We start from the raw sequence: 23,197 nt of genomic DNA, 5'->3' as shown, positions 1-23,197 counted from the left end.
CCATCTGCAAAACAAGGGCGACAAGCTTCTGACTCTTTTCCATTAATCCCTTTGGAACACTACTGGATCACTCAAGGAGGATTGGCCAAATGATCTTAAGGGACAATGTGCATGGACGAACTCATGTTTGGAAAAATGCCAACTAGAATATGGTAATTAAGATTATAGGCCTTTAAAATTCAAAAGGATCTTAAAGATTACCTAGTTCAATCCCTTCATTTTACAAATGAGGAAATTGAGACTCAGAGAGATGAAGTGACTTGCTGGTGGTTATATCTCTAGTAAGTGACTCATTTGGTAACTATTAGCTCTGTGCTCTAATGGCAAGTGGGGGACCTGCCCACCAGAGAGTAACTTCCTATTTCTTGAGTGATTTATAAGAACCACCTGGCTTCTACTGACTTTCTTGAAAAAGAAATTAAGACTAATTATTGTAGATGGTGGGCAGCCACAACTGAAGTTCTCATCCTCTGCTTTACTGTTGCTTAACTTTGCCCCCAAAGTCAAGTCTTCCAGCTTTTTTCTACATTGCCACTCAAGAAGTAAATCTGGAATTGAAGAGAGGGAGAGACTGTACCAGCTTCTAGTTACTTGGGGAGGGCTGACTATAGAAACCCAACCCCAGCAACCCTCATGATAACTTTCATTGGTTCAGGGATTTTATCTCTGAAGTGATCATCTTTTCTCCTCTCTCAAAAACAGAGCCATGAGGAAGAAGCAAGACTGTTTTATGGAGATTCTGGCCCCCTAGGTCTTGCCCCCCTCCCCTCCATTCTTCTTTCACTTCTGGAGACCTCAGGGGCTGACCCTCTCCCCTGCCTCTCCTCCCCTAGGTCTGACTACCTCGCCATTCCATCAGAGAACAAGGAGAATTCTGCAGTGCCAGTGGAGGAATAGGAGAAATGGGGTATGGCTTACAGTCACGAACTAAGGCTTGAGGGAGGGATTCTGGGCTTCATCTCCCCCACCCCCTACAAATAACCACCTACAAGAAGGCCAGGATCCCTCAGTTGGAAGCCATAAATCGCCTTCCCTTGGTCTCACACATGCCTCTGCCTGATCCCCATCCCAGGGTGATAAATGGGGGATCAGGGAGCCTTTTTATTTTGCCCTCCCTGGCCACTTTGCCACGGCTCTTGACATGACCCACTCTGGAACAGTAGCTTTGGGCTTGGGTTTGATGGGAGTTCATGATGAGCTGCTCTGTCATCGGTAGGTGGTCTGATGTCTGACGGGCCCAGGTCTTCAGTGTGGATGATGTCAACAACTTCAGGACGGGACCACCACATCCATTCATCAACCATCAGACTTTGCTCATGGGTCCACCCCCTGAAGGATACCTCCTTTGATGGCTAAGTCGAGGGCCCTCTATCTCACTCCGGGCCTGGTCTTTCCCCAGCCTAGTCTCATGGCGCTGTAATAGAGCTACACTCCCTTTGCTCCGCATGGCTTTGTATAATGCTGGTAGCAATTCCTCTTCCTCCGCTCTTTCATGACTATTTCCCTGAGTCCGGCCCCCATTCACTGCTGGACAAGAAGGAACCTCGCCTGCTCTTCTGCTGTCCTTTCACTTGGCCCTCACCCCTGCCCCGAGAAGGAATGGTCCCTCCACCCCTGAATGAGAAAGGGCACTGCAGTTGGTCTTAGCAGAAGTCAGATGTTTCTCCTGTTCCAGGAGTGATCCAAACAAGCCCAGAATGAAGAGTAGATGAATTTAAGATTCCATTTCTAAACCAACCAGACCGTTAGGTGTGGGGTTAGAACAGAGAACTTTTCTGGACCACACGGGTCTGAAAGAAGTAATAGCCTATGTTAGATTATCTTCAGGAACCTCGAGGCCTAGGGCTAGATTTCATCTTACTCCGAGGCTCTAGACTGTTCCCAGTCATTCCCTAAGTAACAGTCAGGACTACTTAATAATGGTTCCTCTTGGCAATATTATCCTTGCTGTGTCACTTACCCTATCTTTTGTCTTCCTAATAAATCTCCAGGGAAGAGGGCTGGCAAAAGAGAATGGTAGCAATTTTAGTAGCTTTTTAAAGCCAGTCATCTGATTCCCTGACCACTTTGGGAAAATATGCCCATTTCCCAACTTGTCCTGGTTTTTCCCCCATCGTGGGATTTGGAGCAATCAGCCTTTCTCTTAATACTGAGAAGCAGTACAGAATGTTGGGAATTTTCCCAAATTTTGTGACTGATGACTTTCTATCCCCACCTCCGAGAGGGTCAGTGTTGTTATTCACAAGCTAGTGGATGTTCAAGGAGCAGCAAGGACTTGCATGGGATCACAAAATATAGAAGGCACTTTGGTGAGTTGACTTGGAATGTTTTCACTCGTAGAATTAGGATTTGTGGTGGAGGAACCACTGACTCCTGAAGAATTCCAGTGATAAATAGTGTTAGTTCTTCTGTGAATACAGAATGGATGAAAATGAGCCCCCAATACAGTGGGGAATGGATTGGCTTTCCGGAATAAGGAAAGCCCAGATTTATGTGAGTAGAACAAGTCTTAAGGACTCAATCACTCGTTCCTTAACTTTAAAATGAAGAAATGGCCTAAGATCATAGGATCCTAGGACTTAGAGTTAGAAGGGACTTTAGAGGTCTTTTATATATCAGCCACACTTATTTGACAGATGTCTAGAAGGCCCAGAATGGTTAAGTGATTCATATAATACTTGGCAGTTATACCTGGGGTAATGGTGTGAAGGTGGATGAATAGAATAGTTGATCTCTTAAGATTCTTACAATCTAGTAATCCAAGAGGCTCCCTTATATTTAAAATGCTCTCTACTCTATAGAATAAAACAGATCAGATAGGAAAAGCTTGACCAAAACAAAAACACAAAAAAACAAAAACAACAACAAAAAACCCAAACAAAACAAAAAAAAGCACCTTAAATGTAGTGTTAAATATCTGTTCCTGAGGTGATGCTCTTCCCCACCTAGTGGCCAGACAGGGGATCTGAGGCATTATAAGCTAGAGAAAGGCTTTTTTTCCCCCTTAGGGAATTGTCTTTGGGTTTGTGTGGAGGACAGCACTGTTGGCATTGGACTTAGATTGACTTTCCCCTTTGTTGTCTCTCTAAAAGTTATTGCTCTAAAGAACTATTTGCTGCAGCACTCAGGAGTAAGGTTTTTATATTTCCAAACTTCTTCATCTACATAATCTTCCACAAGGTGCCTCTCTGACCTTGGATGAGAGGCAAAGATTTTTCTCCCCATTTTATGGATGGGAAAACAGACCCAGTATGTACAGTGAGTTGTCCACAAACATTAATTGAGCCAGTAGCAAAACCTCCAGTAGTCTTTTTAACCTCCAGTCCAGGGATCTAATAGGTCATGCTTCTCCCCTTTCCCTAAGTAAGTAGTGTAGTATGGAAACTCTAGACCAGTGAAACTTCAACTCAGTTTCTGATAAAACAAAAAGATTATGGGGAACATTGTAGCTAATAATATGTAGTACTTAAAGGTTTATGAGATACTTTTTACAAAGATTATTTGATCCTCGCAACAATTCTGGGAGATAGGTGCTATTATTATCCTGATTTTATGGATGGAAAAATCAAGGCACAGAGCAGTCACCAGGCTACTAAATACTTAAGGCTGGATTTGTATATAAGCCTATGTGAAGTTAGGTCCGATATCCCACATACCTAACATTTTAAAAAGGAAGTGATTACTGAAAATTTACAAAGGTTCATCAAGAACAGGTCATACTAAACGTATTAAACTAGATGACCACTATTGTGCCTTTTAGCTCAAAATCTATGATTCTATGACTCTTTTTTGACAGATACATTTAAAACAAGGGAATGTTAAAAATATAGCTTTGTTGACAAGATGCCTCATTTTATTTGTGTTAAAGATAGAAATGCAGACTAGACAATAGCTTAGATTGTTTTGGAACTGGTTGAAAGGTCAGAGGCAAAGAAGAGTCATTAAGTGGTAATGGTTTTGTGTCAATTTTGAAGGATGTTTCCAGTCTTTGCTTGGTCTATTGCTATCTAAAATTTTTTAAGTTGATGGCTCAAATAAAGGCATATATGGCCTGTTTATCAAATCTCTGACACAGAGGTGGAAAGGAAGGATACTTTGCACACAAAATGACCCTGTCAAGATCCAAAAGGATCGTAACAGGCTGGAGCAGTGGACCTGGAGTTCTAAAAGTCAACTTCCCAAGTAAAATGTGATTAGAGCATAGTTCATTTGCAGATCTAAGTGTGACAAAATACTGGGAGTCACCAGTGTGATCTTGGGCTGTATTTAGTACATCCATACACAGAATCCCAATCAAGGGAAGTAAGAGTCTTCAATATCCTCCGCCCAGATCAAGTCATATTAGGAATGTTATGCTCAGTTCTAAGCAACACGTTTTAGGAAAGATCCTGATAACTTGAGATTATTCAGGGAAGGGCAATTGGGATGGTGAAAAAAGATCAGTTGGAGGAACAGGGTATAGATGATCCCAGAAAAAAAAAGATCTGGTATATTTTTACCATAGGTATTTGAAAAGTAGCTATCATATATGTTTAACACTGTTCTGCTTTGCCCCCAGAGGAAGAAGCTAGAAGCAATGCAGTGAAACTTGCAGAGTAAAATCCAGGTTTGATGTTCTTAATGATGAGATTTATCCCAAAGTAAAATGAGCAGCCTAGGAAGGCTGTGAATTTCTAATGATATATTTGCAAAGCACTTGGTACAACCTGTAGCATATAGTAGGCACTTGATAATTGTTTGTTCCCTTATCCTTCCCCTTGGAGAATTTAATCAGGAAATGGAGATTCTTGCTGGGAAATAAGTTGGATTGAATGATTTCTGGCATCTCTTCTGTTTAACATTCTGAACATACCTGTCTTGTTCAGAAAAAGCTCCCCAATACAACACACACATTGTTTCCTGGGTGGTTTGTAAGGCTGATGCTTCCAGTTTCATTCTTCATTCCTTTCATGTCTACTTCTTTCCCACTTGCCATTGATTCAAAATTCGTTTCCTTCTCCTACCCTATAAAACGTGCATTCTCATTTAGCCTTTCTTCCCTGCTTCTTTCCTCCTTATTTAAAAACAAAAACTATTTCCCCTTTCCCCTTCTCCAGTTCTTTGTCCTCAGTGCTTCCTTTTTCCTTCTCCACGGCATCTTTTGCTTCACCTTTGAGATCCTTGGCTTCTTCTCCTTCCATTAACCCACTTAACCACACTGTTCTCCTTGGACCTCCCCACTCAAGTTCTGTTCTGAAAATCCTTTTCTCCTCAGATCCTCTATGTCCTCCCCATTTTATCTCCTACATTTTTTCATAGGATTATAGGATTTAGAACTGAATGGGACTAAGAAAGCATCTTACCCCTCATTTTTCTGAAGAGTCTGAGGTCTACTGAATTCTCCTAAGGTCACATTCGTAATAAATAACACAGAAATGGATTTCCAGGTCCAAGAGTTAATGTAATCTTGGGTTCCCTCTAAACACACAATATCTAGAATATGGGAGGAGATAGTCCTGCTCTGAGGAGACCATACCTTGAATAATGTATTCAGTTCCAGATGTCACATTTTAAGGTGGGTGCTGATAAAAGTAGGAGAACATCTAACAAAAGGAAGCCACCATTGTGAAATGCTCCAAGATCCTCTCTGCAAATTGTTTGAGGAACTGAGGATGGTTAACCAGTAAAAAAAAAAAAAAAAAAAAAAAAAAGGCTTGGGCGGGGGAGTGCACAAAAACTGTCTTATTTTTGGCCCCAAAGGGGAGTTACATTGACAGATTTCAGAGGGGAAAGATACCTGGCAGTAAGAACTAACCAAAAACAGATAGCATATGTTGTGGTGTATGAAGCTTGGAAGTTCAATGGATTAAATTCTGGACTTGGGAATCAAGATTTGCATTCAAATCCTGCCTGTGACATTTTCTATGTGGCCACTTAATTTTTCTCAGCCTCAGTTTCCTCATTTGTAAAATGGAGATGATCATAAAAGCACCTACCTCACAGGGTTGTTATGAGGATTAACAAGGATAATCTACATAGAGTGAGTCACGTGTTACCAGAGATCATCATGAGAACCTGGATGGGAAAGCTGCAAGTGGAATTTTTAATCAAGTATGGGCTTAACTGGATGGCCTCTGAGACCCTCCCAAGCCTTCAATTTTCTCTAAATCCAGTGTCCTTTCCACTGTCATGCTGACCTTTTAGGAATCTCTGAGAAACTTCATCTCTGTGGCATCTTATCTTTTATGTGAATCAATTAGAGCCGAGAGGAAGCACCAGCCAAGTCCAGCCCTTGCCCCATCTACTTGCCTACTTCTGCCTCCTGCCCCAACAGATGCAAGGGCCAATTTTGCTATCCCATAAATTTTATCTATTGTTACGGGGCTGGTTTTTAAAGGGCTCAAGAAAGTTCTCAAGGGCTAGCTTATTCATCACCCTCAGCATCCTATTTGCTAATCCAGTGTGTTAACCTGTTTCCCATGTGTGTGTCCTCCCACCCAAGATTAGTTTGCCTGGGAGGTTGATCCCATGGCCTACTTTGTCATGAACCTAAATGTTCAATTTGACAACCCTGGGGCTGTGACTTCTGCACTTCTCCCGTCAATGTTGCACCATGACCCAACCCAAACCCTTAGTACAGTAACTTCTAACTGAAACTCTAGGTCATTTTGCCACGCCTCTTCCCTCATTCTTCCAATTTTAAAATCCATTTAGGGGCATTAATCTGCAAGCTATTTATCCTGTCCATGTTTTTGGTCTCTTTCTGCATTTGGGACTGCCTAGCAATATAGAGAAGAAATGACTTGTCTGTAGCTTCTAGATGCTGTGTGAAAATTTTACTGTGAAGGTGGGAATGGTTAAGAGAAGAGATATTAATCCCCCTCCTCTCTGAGCTTTCTACCCTTCCAACAAAACCAGAGCATTAGTTCAAGAAGGCCTTTTTAAGAGTCAGTGAACTCACCTTTTGTAAGATATATGGCATGCTAAGTTTTCTGGAAGCTGAAATCAGAGACAAGCAGCTTCTAGTGGTATATTTACTCCCTACGTGTCCCCTTTCTCTCTTTCCTGATACAGCATGTTAATGCTGTCTTTGGAGATGGTTACATAATTCAAGAGTTCCTTGGGTGTTTGTCTTTTTTCTAAACACGCTCTAATAACCAGATGTTTTAGCCAATGTCTGGAGGCTGCAAATCCCTAACCATTTCCTATCCCAAGGTAGGAGAATTTTCTCCATTTCACTGAACCTGCAGTAAGATACAGAATACATAAATGTTTCCTAAGCCAATCTCTGAGAGTTGAACTTGTTCAGTGACAAAGACTTATGGGTCTATGAGCCAGCTATCTTTCAGTGGTAATGATTCTTGGGGCTCTCACCTAGCATATGCAGCAGGTAGGGGATGGGAGGGCAGAGGAGAATGTGTTTCATTATTTGTGGGATGATGTTAACCACTCTCACAGACCTTTGTAGTCTGAAAAAAATGGGATTTTTCCATTTTAGTCTTCCTTATCTTGCTGTTTCTTCTCATAGCTGACCTGTTTCTACTTCTGTCTAGCAATGTTGCCCCCCACCATCCCAGCTTATACAACCTGACACCATCTTCAGTGTATATGTTTTTAAGACCTCTCCCCGTTCAATCCAATAAAGGTGTCTCTCAAAAACAGCTTACTCTGGCTTGGATCTCCTCTGTGCAATTACTCTGAGTTATCCCCAGCTATTTTTCCCCTTTCTGTGCATTTATCAAGGATATTCCCTTCCTGGTGTGTAGCAAGAGAATTTTGAGCAGGGCACCAGAACTCTGTCAATATAAAACTAATCAATCTTTTAGTTTACAATGATTTTACCACATTTCCTCCCTTCAATCTGGGTAAATGGGTAAATTGAGCTCAGCCATAGGCCGGATCCTCCAGGGTAAGTTATGAGGCAGACAGGTGTTTCAAGGTAAAACCTCCTGCAGGAGGCAGCATGCTAACTGATTCTTCTCAGGCTGTCTTACCAAATTCAAACCTTTCTGCAGTTCACAGTGGGACACAGTTCATCTCCCCTCTCAGACCCCTCGGAGAAATAGGAATGAAAGAATGAATGACATCTTCAAGGGTGGCTAAGGAGCCAATGAGATTGCCAAACTCAGCTGCTTCTTGCTCCTCTCATCATCTCCTCCTTTCCAGTTTGGGGAAGACAGAGGAAGGCAGAGCCGTCCCTAATCCCACCCTCGCCTCAGACTCAATCCGTCTTGTGATACTGAGGCCTGGAAAGACTCTGTATGACATGGAGCGGGGTGGGGTGGGGGGGGGCGCAGAGGGAGGGAAGTGCTCCACAGTGCTGGAAGGGAGTGTGTGAGTGTGAGAATAAGGTCATCCCATGTGATTGGGCCTGGGGCTACAGAACCGCTGGGGCTTCGCAGCCCAAAGAAGCAATCAATAAACACAGAAGTCATTTGGTCTTACTTTGTTCAATACTTTTTTCCCTTTAATTCATACCATACTTCCATGGCTCTAGCTACTTTACATTAAGATTTGGCTGAGTAGCCTTGTATGTTTCTAGGTTCTAGCAGTAAGTTTCCGGTTTTATTCCTTGCGCGCAGCGCCAGGCAAAAGTACAGTTATAGTACCCAACAAAAGGCAGCCGGACCACCCGACTGCATTCGAACCGGCGCTCTTCCCCCTTCCCAGGCGCCCCACCCCACCCCAACCCACACACCTCCAGGGGTTACCCAGGGGCAGCTGTGGGCTCTCCCCCTGCCCCATCTTCAGCTCGAGGCCCAGGGTGAGTGGAAAACAAAAGCACCTTGGGTTGGGGAAGATGATCCATGCAGATTCTGGGCCCGCCCATAGAATACGGGGCAAGGAAGAGCTGGGATCCACGCAGGATCGCTTGGCAAAATGCGGCTTTCCCTATGCCTCAAGGCAACTGGCAACTAAGTCCAGGGTGGGATCCCCAGCCACTACCCAGTCTTCCCACCTTGCGCAGAGGCCGCCATATTGATTCTGCAAAGTGCCACATTGTATTGAGAAGAGCAAGGGGCCCAAGGCAAGGGGAAAGGGAGGCGAGAAAATGTTCTTGAAGCTTTCACGTGTGGGGGAGATCGTCCTGCATCAGCTCCCCTCCTCGGGAAGAGTGCTTCTTACTAGCAGCCGCGACTCTGGTCCAGGTTCCCAGGCCTGGAGGGGACCACGAGTTGCAACGGAAAACAATGCCCAAGACCCCTGAGCTGTGCTTGTCACATGGAACACGGGCTGGGGAGGGGGTTTGGGGGCAAGGAGTAGCTCCGGCCTGGTCCCGTCACAGACGCCACCAGCAGGGCAGGAGTGAGGTAACGAGGCTGGGCAGAGAGGAGCAGGGAGGAGAGCTCTCTACGCCATGTGCAAATTTCCTGCTTTCCCACTAGGAAAGCAAGGTGGTAAAAAAAGGAGCCTTCCAGAAAAGTGTTCCTCTCAAAACCAAAAACACATCTTCTGGAAAGAAACAGAGAGGAAGGGGAGCGGGGCCAGCCTGCCCAAAGAAGGGGGAACGATGGGGAAAGGGTGATTGTCTCCTAGCCTAGAGACATTGTGAGGGAGCAATGGCGCTAGAGGAATCAAAAGAGGTCTTGTGATGGGAGGGAGGTGAGAAGTCCTTATCCCAGACACCCAGAAAAGAGGGTACTGTCCCTGCAAGGATTACGGTAAGGGAGGGACAAGCTTTGGCTGCCGTGCACTTCCAGGTAAGCAGCATGATATGGCACAGAAAGAGTCACCAATATCACCTCCAGCCCTTTCCTAGACCCCTCCTGGAGCTGCTGTGGAAGGAACTCGAGGCACACTCTAAGAAAGAAGCCAGCAGCCCACTCCTGGCTCAGGGCTCTGCTCGGGGCTGCTCAGTCTCCTTCCTCTTGGCCCCACTTTCTTAGGGAGAATGTCCTGAAGTTCTCTGTTCTCTGGTGGCTTCTCTGAGCACTTCACAGTTAAACCAAACCCTTAGATGGATTTGTGTGGGGGTGGGGGTGGGGGTTGGGAAGGAGCGGGGAAGGGTGAGCAGGAGAAGAGATGAAGGAAAGAATTAATGGAAGAGATGGGGATGGAGATTCCCAAAGAGGAGGACTGATCCCAAAGCTTCCTCCAGGGAGGGAGGACTTCACTGAACCCACCAGCCCAGTGCCCTCTCCTAACTCCCGGGAAATGCTGTAAACGGTCTCAAACAAAGAAAAAACTGAGGTCAGGAGGGACCTCAGAGGGATACCCTATGTCCTGGGGTGAATACTAAGCTATTAGGCAGACGGCTCTCTGGACTCACAGCCCACCCCGCTCCTACCGATTAGGACAAAGGCCTTACCCTGACACTGCTCTGCAACTCGGGAAGACCCAAACCCTAAACCAGCAGGGCCTGTCAAGGCTCCTGAAACCACCTCGCTTGGCTACCTTTTCCTCCTCAAACTCGGCTTGTCCCTGGCTCTGGATGACACTAGGAGGCAGTTTCCTCCTCTGTGGCTGTTCTCCTACAGGGAATAATTACACTCTGCTAATCACAGTAAGTGATTCCACTGCATCCTTTACACTGCTCCTAGCTGGTGTCCCTGCTCCTCTTCCATCTACAACCCACAAAAGCCTTGGTGTGAAGGTGGTCCCAGCATGACCCCCGCCAAAGGACCCCAAAGGAAACACACAAAATCAAGTTTCTTCTGTTTGGAAATGGATCTCTGATCAAAAGAAATAAGGCAGGTGGTGGTTGTGAATGCCCCTTGCAGACAGCTACCAGCCGAGGCTACCGCGGCCGCCACGACAAGCTAGCAGTGAGTACCACGCTATTTCTTTGCCTTATTCTGTGTAGCCGGGGCTGAGCAGCCTTCAGGGAGGCCGCCTGTCTTTTCTGCAAGGCTTGAGGTTCCTTTTTCTTCCAAGGCTTTTGCATAAAAGAAGTTCTTGGAGTCACTGAGCTTTCTGCTGAAGGGAAGGGAGGGATCCAAGTTGGTGTCTTTTCTCCCAGCCCAGAACCACAGAATCCTATCCGAGGAACAGCTTTAAAGAATGTATAGTCCAATACCCTCATTTTGCAGATATAGAAGCTGAGGCCCAAAGAAGTCAAAATATCTCTGCAAAAGCCAAACATTTTCTCCCAGCTTCTACACCCCAGAAAGGCTCTGGCTATTGCCTACAGCTCTATCTCCTCAGCATACCACAAGAATCTTTCTCTTGATGCTACATGTCCAGCCTAGCGCTGCTCAGGAGAGGGGCAGGAGCAGATTCCAGTGTGTGGCCAGCTTCCCTTTGCTTAAACAGGAAGGATGAATCTTCATCCTCCTCCCAAGGAACCTTTCTGAAGCCATTTGGAAAGATCTCACAACAGCCAGGGGAAGGCAGCTCTTAATGAAATAAATAATGATAAATAAAATAAATAAGATAATTTACAATCCTTGCTCCCCCAAAACTCCTGTGAGCAATCTTGGCTTGTAGCCATTCTGGATTTTATTAATTTCAGGCCATTTAACTGCCTCCCTCCTTTAGTGTAAATGCATGAGTTCCCTGTCTTGGCTTTTTTACTCAGTTACTGGTCACCTAATTGGGTTGGTTAAAAAAAAAAAAAAGACTTCAGTTGACAGCAACTAAAGGGGTGACTGGCAGTGTTAATGCAGATAGGCATTCTCCTAAGGAATTCTAGTCACTTATTTCCCAAAACCCCAAGTCTCAGGCTATTCTCTGAGGGTAAAGCAGGGATAGGGAACTCAACTTTCTTCTGGGAATATGTCACCCAGTATATTAACTTTCTCACTCCCATGCTAAGTTGGACCCTGTCCCTATCTCAGAAAAGGGTCACCTCTATACAGACATTCACATTTTGTGTTTATTCTCTGTACTGTTGGATTTCCTGGGACAGTGTGGTTATGGAGGTCCAAAAGCTCCCACTCCTAGGCTTCCCTCTCTCCCTGGCCACTAGGAAAAACACAAGTCCAATATTTGTTAAATATCAACATAGGAGATCAGTGAAAATAAAAAAAAAATCCTCTCTTCTTTGCATGATAAATCTCTATTCTTGAATTTTCCTTGATCTTTGCTTCCAAGGGCCCAGGAGGAAGTTTATGTCAGCTAAAGGACCCTCTTTACTGCCTTGCTGCCGCTCCCTTGCCCATTCCAGTTCAATATTCCTCTTTGGATTCTGTCTGTCTCAGGCTGGTCTCCTTTGGCTTTAGAAGGAGAAACAGTGGGGTTAAGGGGTAGAGCTTAGATAGAATTCCAAGCTAAGCAGCTTACCAGCTCAGATCAGGCTTGGTTACTATCCATTCCTCTGTTCCACATGCTTGACTAACAGCTCAATTCTTAAGAAAAAAATGCAGCAATAGCTTGACACTCCAATCCCGCTTCATCCCCTTACTCCATGACACCTCCAAGACCAAAAGGCCATAGGGAGTTTTCCTTTACCAACTCTCCCTATATTCAAAAACCAAAGCACTAGCTCAATTACTATCAAAGAAGGAGATGCTCCCTTGGTCCTTAGCTCTAAGTTGTTCTTCTTCTTTTACCTCAGAAATAAATCCAACCCAGAGAGCACTGCACATGGGTCTACACTGCAGGAGGAGGAGGGAGCATGTAAATAAGTAACACTGGCAACCATCTGAGGACAAGAAGTGCAAGCTTGGGCTCAGTCCCTCACAGAAATGCCTTTCTGCGCTTTTTGTGCCCTGTTGATTCCTATACATGACCTTGTCATTCATTTTCTCAAGCCTTCCCCTCCTTTTCACTCCCTCCCTACTCTTGCCCCCACTGGGTATTTTACAGCATTGGCTCAAAGTGATTTGAATTAGAACTATTCACCCTTCTGGCCCTAAAACCGATAAAAATAAGTTCTTAGCAAAATCATTAAGTTTTATACATCCTAAGAAACAATGTTCTTTTTGGGGAGAGCAGGGGGAGAAGACAGCAGAATTTCAGGCACTAAAAAGCAACTTAATTTTACACAGACCCAACCTGAGTGAACATCAGAGAGAAAGAGAGAGAGTAGAAAATGAGAGACCTGTGCTCCCCCAGCCTATGTGTATTTTGAGCTGGAGGATCCCAATGAAGATCAGGGGAGGCAGCAGTGATAAAAAAATTCCCAGGGACTCCAATCTCCAAGCCCTCCCCCTTTTCCCATTCCCATACCCTCCCACCCCACCAGAAATCCCATAAATACTGCCTTTTGGCTTTTCTAACAAGTCCTGTCCATCTGGCTGAAGGGTCCACTTTTCCTTGGTGGCCCTTACAGTGGGATATAGGTGGAGCCTCCTCTGTCAGCTGCAGGCCTGAATCCCTGCCCCCCATGTCTGGGCATCCAGGATAAGCTGGGGTGGTGGTGAAGGAGGGGTCCCTTTTTTCCAATTTTCAAAAAAATGGAGGGCAGGGAATGAAGCACCATAGCAATGCCCCTTTGAGACTCCTATCCAAGACCCCAGGGCCTGCCCAAGCATGACTTTGGCTCAACTTCACTTCCCTTCAAACAGCCAAGGGATGGCCAGCAAGGGAAGGGTGGGGATGGAAGGACTGGGGGGATAGAGGATGGGGAGGGTCGGTGCTGGAAACTGCCCCCTGCCCTCCAACCGAAAGAAATTGCTTTTCCGGCCAGTGCAGGAGGCAGTCCCGCTCCTTCTCCCTGGTACATAGGCATTATCTCTTTTTAAAATCTGTATATAATATATATTTATATTCTGTATATATATATATATTTATATATATATATTTATATGGTCTATGTACATGTATTGCACAGGCCTCTGGAGTCACCCCTGTTCCTGCCTTGTCAATGATAATGGTTCCTCTTCTCCTCTTTTTCAGATGAGTAGTCCCGGGTTCTGATGCCATTCTGAAGGTTGATGAGTGAGTCCTTCATCTGTAAGACAAGGGGAGCCAAGCCCGCCCAGGGGATACATGTACTGAATCAGTTTCCTCAACAAGAATCACCAAATACTTATCCAAGTAACTGAATGGAGTTAAGGGCTACGGTTCCTGAGAAGGCAAGACTTTCTGGGGCTACCTTCTCAAGGGAAAGAGCAGTGTGGGGAAGGCCCTGCCTAATTCTCCCTGCCTTGATCCCCGAGAAGCTGTGTTTCACGACTATTCTACTGTTCCATTCTCACTTCAGCCTTATGTCTCTAGAGAGTATCCCACAGAACTGGGAACCCGGATTTTAGAATGAAAAGGTTTTTCAGTTGTGAAATGATGATATTACAGGCCTAGGGCTCAAAGGGATCTTTTGAGATGGTTGAGTCCAAATCTTCCCTTCCCCTCCACCATTTAAAATAGGGAGGACATAGGTAGTGACTTGTAGAACTGGAATTTGCATCTGGAAGAAGAAGGAACTTTGGGAGCCATCTATTCCCACCCCTCAATTTACAGGTGAGAAAAGTGGGTCCCATAGCCATTGACAGAGGCAGTATTCAAACATACACATGAGGACTCCAAGATCAGTGCATTTCTTATCTCCCACCCAGAAGAGGAAATCCCCCTTATGGGGCTCTGCCTGAAAATGTCCAGTTATTTAGGCTGTTCATTATACTGAGCCAAAAACTCAGTGGTCCCAATTCTGCCTCCTACAGCATCAGATAATGTTTGTCCACATAGCTCTAGAAATAGCTGATGAGAACTAGCGTGTCTTCCTGCTGCCTCTTCTGGGCTCACCATCTTTAATTCCTTCCAGATCCATCACCCTTGTGACCTGTGAATGGTCCTCATACTTTGGTTAACATATCTCTTTAATATGGCAATAGGATGAAATATGATATTTTATAAGTGGTAAAATGGGCAGCTAGGTGGCCCAGTGGATAAAGTACCAGGTCTGGAGTTAGGAAAACTCATCTTCCTGAGTTCACTTTGGCCTCATATATTTATTAGCTAAGGGACCCTAAGCAAGTCATTTAACCCTCCCTGCCTCAGTTTCCTCATCTATAACGTGAGCGAGAAAAGGCATGTTTGCTAAGAAAATCCCAAATAGGAGAGTCAAACAATTGAATAAAAAAAGGATGTAACAATCCTATAAAAACAGGATATGGCCAAGGGAGCAAGAGGGAACCCAGTAGTGATAGTAATAATGATGGTGGTAATAATAGTAGTAGTGGTAGTAATAAAAATAGCTATATTAATGAGAGCTAACATTTTTATTTGCAAACCTTTAAGGTTTATAAAGTGCTTTACAAATATTATTTTATTCTGGACTCTAAATAACCCTGGTAAGTAGGTGCTATTATAATCCCCATTTTATAGTTGAGGAAACTGAGGCAGCAGAGAAGTGATTTGCCCTGTGGGGTCATATGGCTAACAAATGCCAGAGTCTGGATTTGCACTCAGGTCTTCCTGACTCCAATTCAAAGCTCTATCCATTCTATTCCCTATCTGTCTTTGCAATAGCAATAATAATAACTTTTAAATTTGCAGAGCACTTTGTATGAATTATCTTCTTGAACCTTACAATAATTACAAGAGGGATATACTATAGCTATCTATAGATAGGTGAGGAAAACCGAGACTTAGAGAAGTTGTCAGATAGCTAATAAGTGAGTCAGCATCAGAGTTTTGAACCCAGGTCATTTAGATTCTGTATTTGGCACTCTACCCATTATGTTAAGCTGCCAACCAAACAATATTTAACATCCTAAGAGTGTCCCACCTTGCTGCTGGTGATGAACTCACCAACAAGTTCATTTAAAAGCTCTGCCTATTCTTCCCATTGCTATCACAATCCATATCAAAAAATTACTTTGGTGCTGTGCCACAGGGCCTATCTGATTATCTTTAAGTCTTTTCTGCACATCAGAAAGGATGTCTCCTGCCAATTTGACTAATCAGCCTTGAAATCTGGAAACTCTGAGAGCAGGACTGACAAACACTGGCTATCTCACTGAAGGCGTCATTTAACCTCTCTCAGTGATCTACGCAATTTTCTAAGGCTACACCGATTCACAGAGCTATCGATCTCTAATAGAAGAGAGAGCTTCCACACAGTGGGCAACTCCATACCAGTGAAATCATGCAAGGAAACCTTTCTTTGTAGATCTGAAAATGCATCTGTTAGTACACACTTGTCCTAATGCAGGTCACCCTCTGAATGCCAGATATCCATAGCACCTCTAGGTCTGTGCGTCCAGACCGGCAGGTTTTTCTGCCAGAGGCTTCAAAAATCCATGGTCATATCCATCCCATCCTTTAACAGATAAGGAAGGATGAGGTGGAGGTGGAGAAGCTGTTGTCCTAAAACTGGCCCAGTTGCTTCCCTAAATAGCTAGGTTTTAGACAAGAAAAGAGTATCATGCTGCAAAGAATGTACTTGATGTGAGGGTGCACCCTAGCTATCTAACAAAAATGGGCACTTAGCCAATCAGAAGCAGCAGCATGGAGGCAGAAAGGCTTGAGTTCAGTCTGGTCACTTACTAGCTATGTGATCCTGGGCAAGTCACTTCATCTGCGTACCTGTGCCTGCCTCAACTGCAAAGAAATAATAGCTCTCTCCCAGGTTTTGGCGCAGATAAAATAAGACATATTTATAAAGTACTTAGCAGGGGGCCTGGCACACAAGAGTGCTTAATAAATGCTTGCTTCCTTCCTCCCATATACTTTTACTGAGGTAGAGAAGGATACTACATAGATGAGGGCAGAGCAGGACACTAAACACAATAAAAGTTTACACAATCTCTAAGACTACAATTCCAGCCTTCCTCAGATGCCTGTGTTTCACTGTTTATATTTCTTTCCTTCAGCATAAGGAATAAGACTTCCATGAGAAATAATTCATTTGAATCCTCAGTCTATTCCAAATAGTTATCAGTCAATTTAATATAATTCCATGGGGATACTATAAGATCTGTATATGAGATCTCAGAACTGTGAACTGCAGGCCTGTTTAATCATAAAAAGTTAATTAGAGGCCCTCCATCCTTGTTTTTCCTTATCATGGTGATCAAGCCCAGGATGGCGGAGATGATTCAACTACATGGATAGCCTTCCAACTTATTTTTGTACCTTTGGACCATTCTCTCTAGTTCAGCACAAGCAGGTGACCAAATTATCACCATCTTGTGACCACTTAGTCAGTGGGAGATGCCCCCATATTCATCCAACCTGTGATAACTTGTACCATCTCCTCCTGGCTAACCTAAGGGGAAGCATGTTCATTTTGTGACCACTGAGTTAGTGGAGATATATCTTGCTACACCCAACTTGTGACCCTGCTGACATATTATTTTGCTTATTTTAGCCTGTGTCTCGTGTCAATTGATGGAATTCTGCAGTTGGTACAGCCATTCTTGAATGTCTAGATATCTAGCCCTATAAAAAGAGGGCCCTGGAAGGAGGGGGCATCTCAGATTTTTAGAAAGATCTGAGAAAGACCCTTTCATAAAGTGTGCTTGGTTCAGAGTTCTGCTTTACTCTCTTTTATTATTTATTGTTATTATTTATTTATCAATAAATTTATTATTTGTTTTAATCCCCATATTGTCAATCTCTCCTGCTTAGAAACTTGCTCTTGTGTTCTGTTCTAAAGAATATGGAACACTGGAGTGAACTTCCGGCTTCTAATGCTTCATCAATGGCTTATTCAAGAAGGCTAACTAATAATTACCCTGCGGGAGGGGGAAAGGGAAGAGCTCATAGACAAGATTTCTTATGGGAAATGGTCAAGGAGCAGAAGATGTTTACCTGGTCTAGAAGCATCACAGAGGATTTGATGATCTCCCTCCATTTTTGGAGTTCTGTGTCATGATACTTTTGTTGGGATTCTAAGAGCTGGGCCCATTCTGTCTGGGACTGGGGTAACCTGTGGGGCATAAGAAGGGTCACCCCGGCAGCTGGAGTTATGCTCAGAGGACTGTCCTGTGCTCCCAGACCCCTAGAGGATAGAGAGTCACATCATAGTGCTATACTCTCCACTCATTCCCTTGTGTTGCCTCCCTTCCCTGATACCTCCCCTCAAAGTAGCCAGAAGGGAAATGAGAAAGGAGCCATTCCCAACTGGGAAGAAGGGTTCTCTTGTGGTCTGGGGGGAGGAAAGGGAGGATCATTTGTGAAGAGGCTGGAGATAGAGCTCAGGTTACCTGTCCTGGAGTCTCAAGCCCTGCCACGCAGTGAGGGTCTGGGTAGTGTATTCCAGCATCCAGAGTTTGTAGAACAGCATCATATTGAGAATCACCAGAAGCACCAGGCTGGGGAAGGAAGCATGGGGAATAAAAGAAAAACCAACAGAGAAGCAGGTTGGTTGGTGCACAAAGCCCAAGCATGGGAGTAAACATTTTCCTTGACCAAGAAAACTCTGTCATGGCCTTGGCCCAAACTACCACTACTTCCCCCAGAAACTTTAGAGTAAGGGGGGATGGGGGAATGAAGGCAAAAGGAAGGGTAAAAGACGAGGTGAGAAGGGAGCAAGAAAGAAAAGTATGGGAAAGAAAGAGAAAGGGGAGAGAAGAGAATGAGGAAGATAGAGGCAGAAAAGGAGAAAGAAAGAGGAAGGAGAGAGGAGGGAGAAGGGAAAGAAAGAAGAAGCAAGGGAGAGGCAGAGGGAGAAAGAAGGAAAAGAGAGTAGAGAGAGAGTGAAGAAAGGGAGAGAGAGTGAGACAGAAGGAAGAGAGAGAGAGAGGAGGAAGAAAGAAGAAGGGGAGAGATATAGTGAGAAAGAAGGAAGAGAGAGAGGAAAGAGAGCAGGAAGAAAGAAGGGAAAAATACAGTGAAAAAGAAGGAAGAGAGGAGAGAAGAAGAAGAAAGAAGAAAAGCAAAGACAGAAGGAGAAAGAAGGAAGAAAGAGAGAAGAGAGAGAAAGGAAGGGAAAGAGGGGAAAGAAGGAGGAAAGAGTACACTATGAATGGAGAAGACAGCAGAAGAGGAAGAATGAGAAAGAGAGGGAGGGAGAAAGAGAAATACATGGTGACAGAGAAGAAAAAAGTGAGAGAGAGAGATTAGCAGACAGAGCTGGTTTGAGGGGCCAGAATAATGATACAGTCACAGAGAGAATGATGTGGGGATGGAGAGCAAAGAAAGGTACAGAAGAGCACCAAGGACAGATAGTCATAAATTCAAATCAGGATCCCCCCAAAAAAGAAGGGGAAAGAAAGGAAAGATCTGAGGGAATAAAGGAGGTAAACCATAGAGACAGTACCTGAAACAGATCCTAATGGGTGCAGGGGAGAGAAAAGAAGGAGGAGGTAGAGGTTAGAAAAGGACTGGCATACAGAAAGGGAAATCTGCAGAGAAGGAGGCAAAGAGGGACAGAGAAGGAGAGACAAGAAGAAGATCCTATTCCCTGCACCTGACCGTGACTTCTCATCCTCTTCTCCACTCTGCTGCTCTAGGGATCTGACTAAGCATGGGAAAGGCAGAAGCATGCTGTTGGACCTGGAGTCAGGACACTTGGTTTCAGATCTCGTCTCCATCATTCCTGGCCACCTTAACTCTAGACAAGCACCTTTAACTCTCCTAGCCTCAGGCTTCTCATCAGCTAAATGAATATTTGCACTACCCACCTCATAGGGCTATGGTGAGGAAAACATTTAAAAAACCATAACGTGCTAATGTAAATGCAATAATAAAGCAGGATGGGTGAGAGGAAGAAGTGAGAGCACCAATCAGTGATCCAGAAAAGCACTAAATATAGGCCTAGTTCATAATGCCCCCTGGGAAAATGCTAGTGAAAAGGGGCAGCATGGAAAGGGGAAGGAGAAGGAGGAGGGAGAAAAAGAAACAGAGAGAGAGAGAGAGAGAGACAGAGAGAGAGACAGAGACAGAGAGACAGAGAGAGAGAAGAGAGAGAGGGGGGAAGGAAGGAACAGAGGGAAAGAAAGACACAGACAGACAGAGAACGCTGCCATCAAAGTTGATGGGATTAGGTTTTAGGCTCTATGTCTGCCTGAGTGTTCCCAGGCAATTCCCCCCAAAAAGAAGGAAATAGGTGCCTATCTAGGAAGGGAAGAAGAAAGGAAGGAAGAAAGGAAGGAAGGAAGGAAGAAAAGAAGGAAGGAAAGGAAGGAGGGAGGGATAGAAGGAGGGAAGGAAAAAAGGGAGAGAAGGAGGGAGGGAAAGAAGGAAGGGAAGAAGGAAGGAAGAGAAGAAGGAAGGGAAAAATGAAGGAAGAGAGGAAAGGAGAGGGAAAAGGAAGGGAAAGTAGAAGGAAAGAGGAAGGGAGAAAGGGATAAAGAAAGGAAGAAAGGGAGGAAGAGAGGAAGGGAGGAAGAGAGGAAGAAAGGAAAGGAAGGAGGAAAGAAGGAAAGGAGAAAAGAAGGAAGGGAGGAAGGAAGAGGAGAGAGAAAGAAGAGGGAAGGAAGGGAGGGAGGAAGGGAGGAAGAAAGGGGGAAGGAAGGGGGAAAGGAAAGGAAGAAAATAAAGAAGAAAATGTCATTGAGGGTGGCTCCTGTATCACTCAGAGCTCACAAGTATAGAAAACTTCCTTACAAAAAAAATTTGCAAAACGAATCAACTGACTCATTATTAAATTATCCTGTAGGAATTAAAGGAACAAGGTAAAGAGGTGCTGTTTTTGACACCATGACACAAGGGTTGAAGCAGATTAACTGATGCTTGCTAGGTGACTACGGAGAAACCTTCTCTCTCCCTGGGCCCAAGCATATACTGAAAATCATGTCATAATAATAAAATTTCAGGAGAGATGAGGTCAGTGACAAAAACAAATGCCCCAATATGCATCAAAACATTGCTGTAGAAGCAAAGAAACTGAAATAAAATAGATGTTCAACTGGGGAATGGCTAAACAAATTGTGGCACTCATGATCATCTATTATTCTCCTTTAAGAAGCTATGAATATGATGAATATAGAAAGACACAGGTAAACTTCTAAGATATGATACAAAGGGAGGTAAGAAAAGCCAGCAAAACAATATACACAATGACTAAAACAAACAAAACTCAAAACAATGTTGCCAAAATATAATGATTAATCTTTGTCCAAAGAAGAATTTTGAGAAGGGACTTCACCCCAGCTTCTTTGTATCCAGGGATAAGGATGCATGATGCATGTAACATCAGATTTTTTTTGATAGATTGGTTAGTTTTTGCTGAACTATATTTTCCCTCTTATTATTTGCTGTGATAGCTTTCTCTAGGGGTATTGTAGGAGATGGAGGGGATGTGAAAAGCTATTATCAAGCTATTAATAAAATTTATTTATAAAAAAGAGAGTCATCGAGAGAAAATGGCAGACATAGATTTGAAAAGAGAGAAACAGCCATATAGAATCAGGAAAGAAAGACAAAAAGTTAGAGACAAAGGGTAAGAAAAAAACTAATACAGAAACACAAAGATAAAATGCCACCTTTTATCTACATAGTACTTTTAATCACCTTATAGTTAAATCTCTTCTAGTAAATAAATCAACTTTCATTTACTATGTGGACTAAGGAAATAGGCAAAGAGAAGAAAGAATGCAGGGGGTAATGGCAGCAGAGACAGACTGAGCTAAAGAGAAAGAGAAGGGGAAAAAAATAAAGATTGGGGAGAGAAGGCAGGAGCCAGGGGGCTTCATGTGCCTGGAAAGGCTGAAGTGAGATGCTTGGGCAAGAGAGAGCAAGGGGAGCCTGGGAGTCCCTTACACACAGCTGATAATGAGGAGCAGCTTGGACACACTCTGAAGGTGGAAGCCGCCAGTGGGGGTGTCTTCAGGGATGTGCCGGGTCTGGGTAGATCCTACAGAAGAGAACATGGCAGGTTGTCACCATCAGTCACTCACTCCCAGTTATCCTTTCTTCTTCCTCTTTGTCTCTCTCATTTCTTACTCTAAATTCCACAAGACCTGCCATGGCAATAGCTGTATGGAAAGTCATACAAGATGGCCCCTGCCTTCCAGGGCCTTCCCAAGCCATACCCTCACAGTGAAAGTGTGAGTTCCTAAATGATGAACAAAGACTGTGTCTTCTACTTCTTTTAATGCTCCTCACATCCTAGGATAGGTGCTGAATGGATACTTATTGAACAATTAAATTATCGGACATGTATGGAAGGATAGAAAAAACAAAAATAAAATGATTAAACAAAAGCCAAGATGGGATCCATTAGGTATCCAATATGGGTCAAAAGGAAACCTATATTTGGATAAGGAGGAGGGAAGTCACTGTAAGAGTCTCATTTGCCAATAAAATATAAATACAATCCCTGTAGGAGAAATGAGGGAAGAAGAAGGATGGATAACATCAATTGGAATTGTCATGGACCACGGACTTTGGTAAAGTCCTAAAAATGCTATATCAGAGATACTAGGAGATAAGGAATTTCAGGTTGAAGACATTTAATGAGTCAAGTATAAACTAATGCAAATAATATATGAAGTATAGAAATGTATGAATATCCCTAGTAGGATAGCACAGGGCCTTATAAAAGATAGTTCACATATATTTGTTGAACTAAATTGCATTAAATTTATATATCCCGTGAATGGATATATAGTTGTTAATCATCAAAGTTGGGCAGGGGATATGGATATAATATCTTGGCTACTATCAAGTTTTGGAACTATGGTCCCTGGTCAAGCAGTGAACTTGCTCCAGGTGCAGTGAACACTCCCTCAAGGGCATCATCCTTCAACACTGTGTCACTCTGCAGAGCTCAAGCAGGACTGCCAAGGAAATGAATGGCATGAAAACCAAATTTAAATGGAACTTTCTCCCAGCGGAGCTAACAATTAGAATTGTCATGGACCATGGACTTTGACAAAGTCCCAAAAATGCTATATCAGAGATAGGGGATAAGGAATTTCAAGTTAATTAAAGATATTTAATGAGTCATGTGTAAACTAATGCAAATAATATATAAAGTACAGAAATGTATGAGAATATGCCTAATAGATAGCACAGAGCCTTATAAAAGACAGTTCACATATATTTACTGAACTAAATTGCATTAAATTCAATATACACTTAAGAGTCTCAGTTACTGAAATAAAGGCTTCAGTACCGACCCCTACTACTATCTCCTGCCCTGAACTGGATTATACCTGCTACGTGTTTGATCCTATGGCCCACATCCTCATCTGTAGGAGTAGTGACAGGGCTCATAACCTCCTCCAAGTGGGGTACCCTCAGATGGGCATGGGGTCGCTTCCTCCTCCGTACAGCAGGGGCTTTGCTGGCCTTCTCTTTGGGAGACTGTCGGTGTAACTCAGCCAGGTAAGTGCTCTCTGTTTTAGTCAGCTCAGTCTCTGCCAAAGTAGATGATGCTGTCAGGGACACACAGACCACACCCCCACCTGCCAACACCTCCCAGACCCAAGCACGGGCTTCCTTCTTT

At 43.9% G+C, this 23,197-nt stretch overlaps 2 protein-coding genes across 11 annotated transcripts in view; one reads left to right on the top strand and one right to left on the bottom strand.

Moving 5' to 3' along the window:
• SCN3B (sodium voltage-gated channel beta subunit 3) overlaps positions 1-11,329 on the top strand; it is a 28,522-nt gene extending 17,193 nt beyond the window's left edge. The window contains exons 5-6 of one of the 2 annotated variants that reach the window (XM_051985873.1): positions 834-907; positions 1,217-7,640. In XM_051985873.1, the coding sequence (XP_051841833.1) occupies positions 834-897 (64 nt within the window). In that variant the 3' untranslated portion in view covers positions 898-907; positions 1,217-7,640. Of the gene's footprint in view, positions 1-833; positions 908-1,216; positions 7,641-7,994 lie in introns of those variants that run through there. The other variant, XM_051985872.1, reaches the window with a different exon arrangement.
• GRAMD1B (GRAM domain containing 1B) overlaps positions 8,414-23,197 on the bottom strand; it is a 227,160-nt gene continuing 212,376 nt past the window's right edge. For 7 of the 9 annotated variants that reach the window (XM_051985863.1, XM_051985864.1, XM_051985867.1 and 4 more), the window contains 5 exons: positions 22,905-23,108; positions 21,508-21,601; positions 18,009-18,116; positions 17,614-17,803; positions 8,414-13,813 (listed from right to left, as the gene is read on the bottom strand). In XM_051985863.1, the coding sequence (XP_051841823.1) occupies positions 13,724-13,813; positions 17,614-17,803; positions 18,009-18,116; positions 21,508-21,601; positions 22,905-23,108 (686 nt within the window). In that variant the 3' untranslated portion in view covers positions 8,414-13,723. The remainder of the gene's footprint in view (positions 13,814-17,613; positions 17,804-18,008; positions 18,117-21,507; positions 21,602-22,904; positions 23,109-23,197) is intronic. The other 2 variants (XM_051985865.1, XM_051985866.1) reach the window with 1 other exon arrangement.

Source organism: Antechinus flavipes, chromosome 3 (assembly GCF_016432865.1).
Source record: "Antechinus flavipes isolate AdamAnt ecotype Samford, QLD, Australia chromosome 3, AdamAnt_v2, whole genome shotgun sequence".
Taxonomy (NCBI): domain Eukaryota; kingdom Metazoa; phylum Chordata; class Mammalia; order Dasyuromorphia; family Dasyuridae; genus Antechinus; species Antechinus flavipes.
Note: the sequence above shows the minus strand (reverse complement) of the source record. Positions and strands in the feature narration are given on the sequence as shown.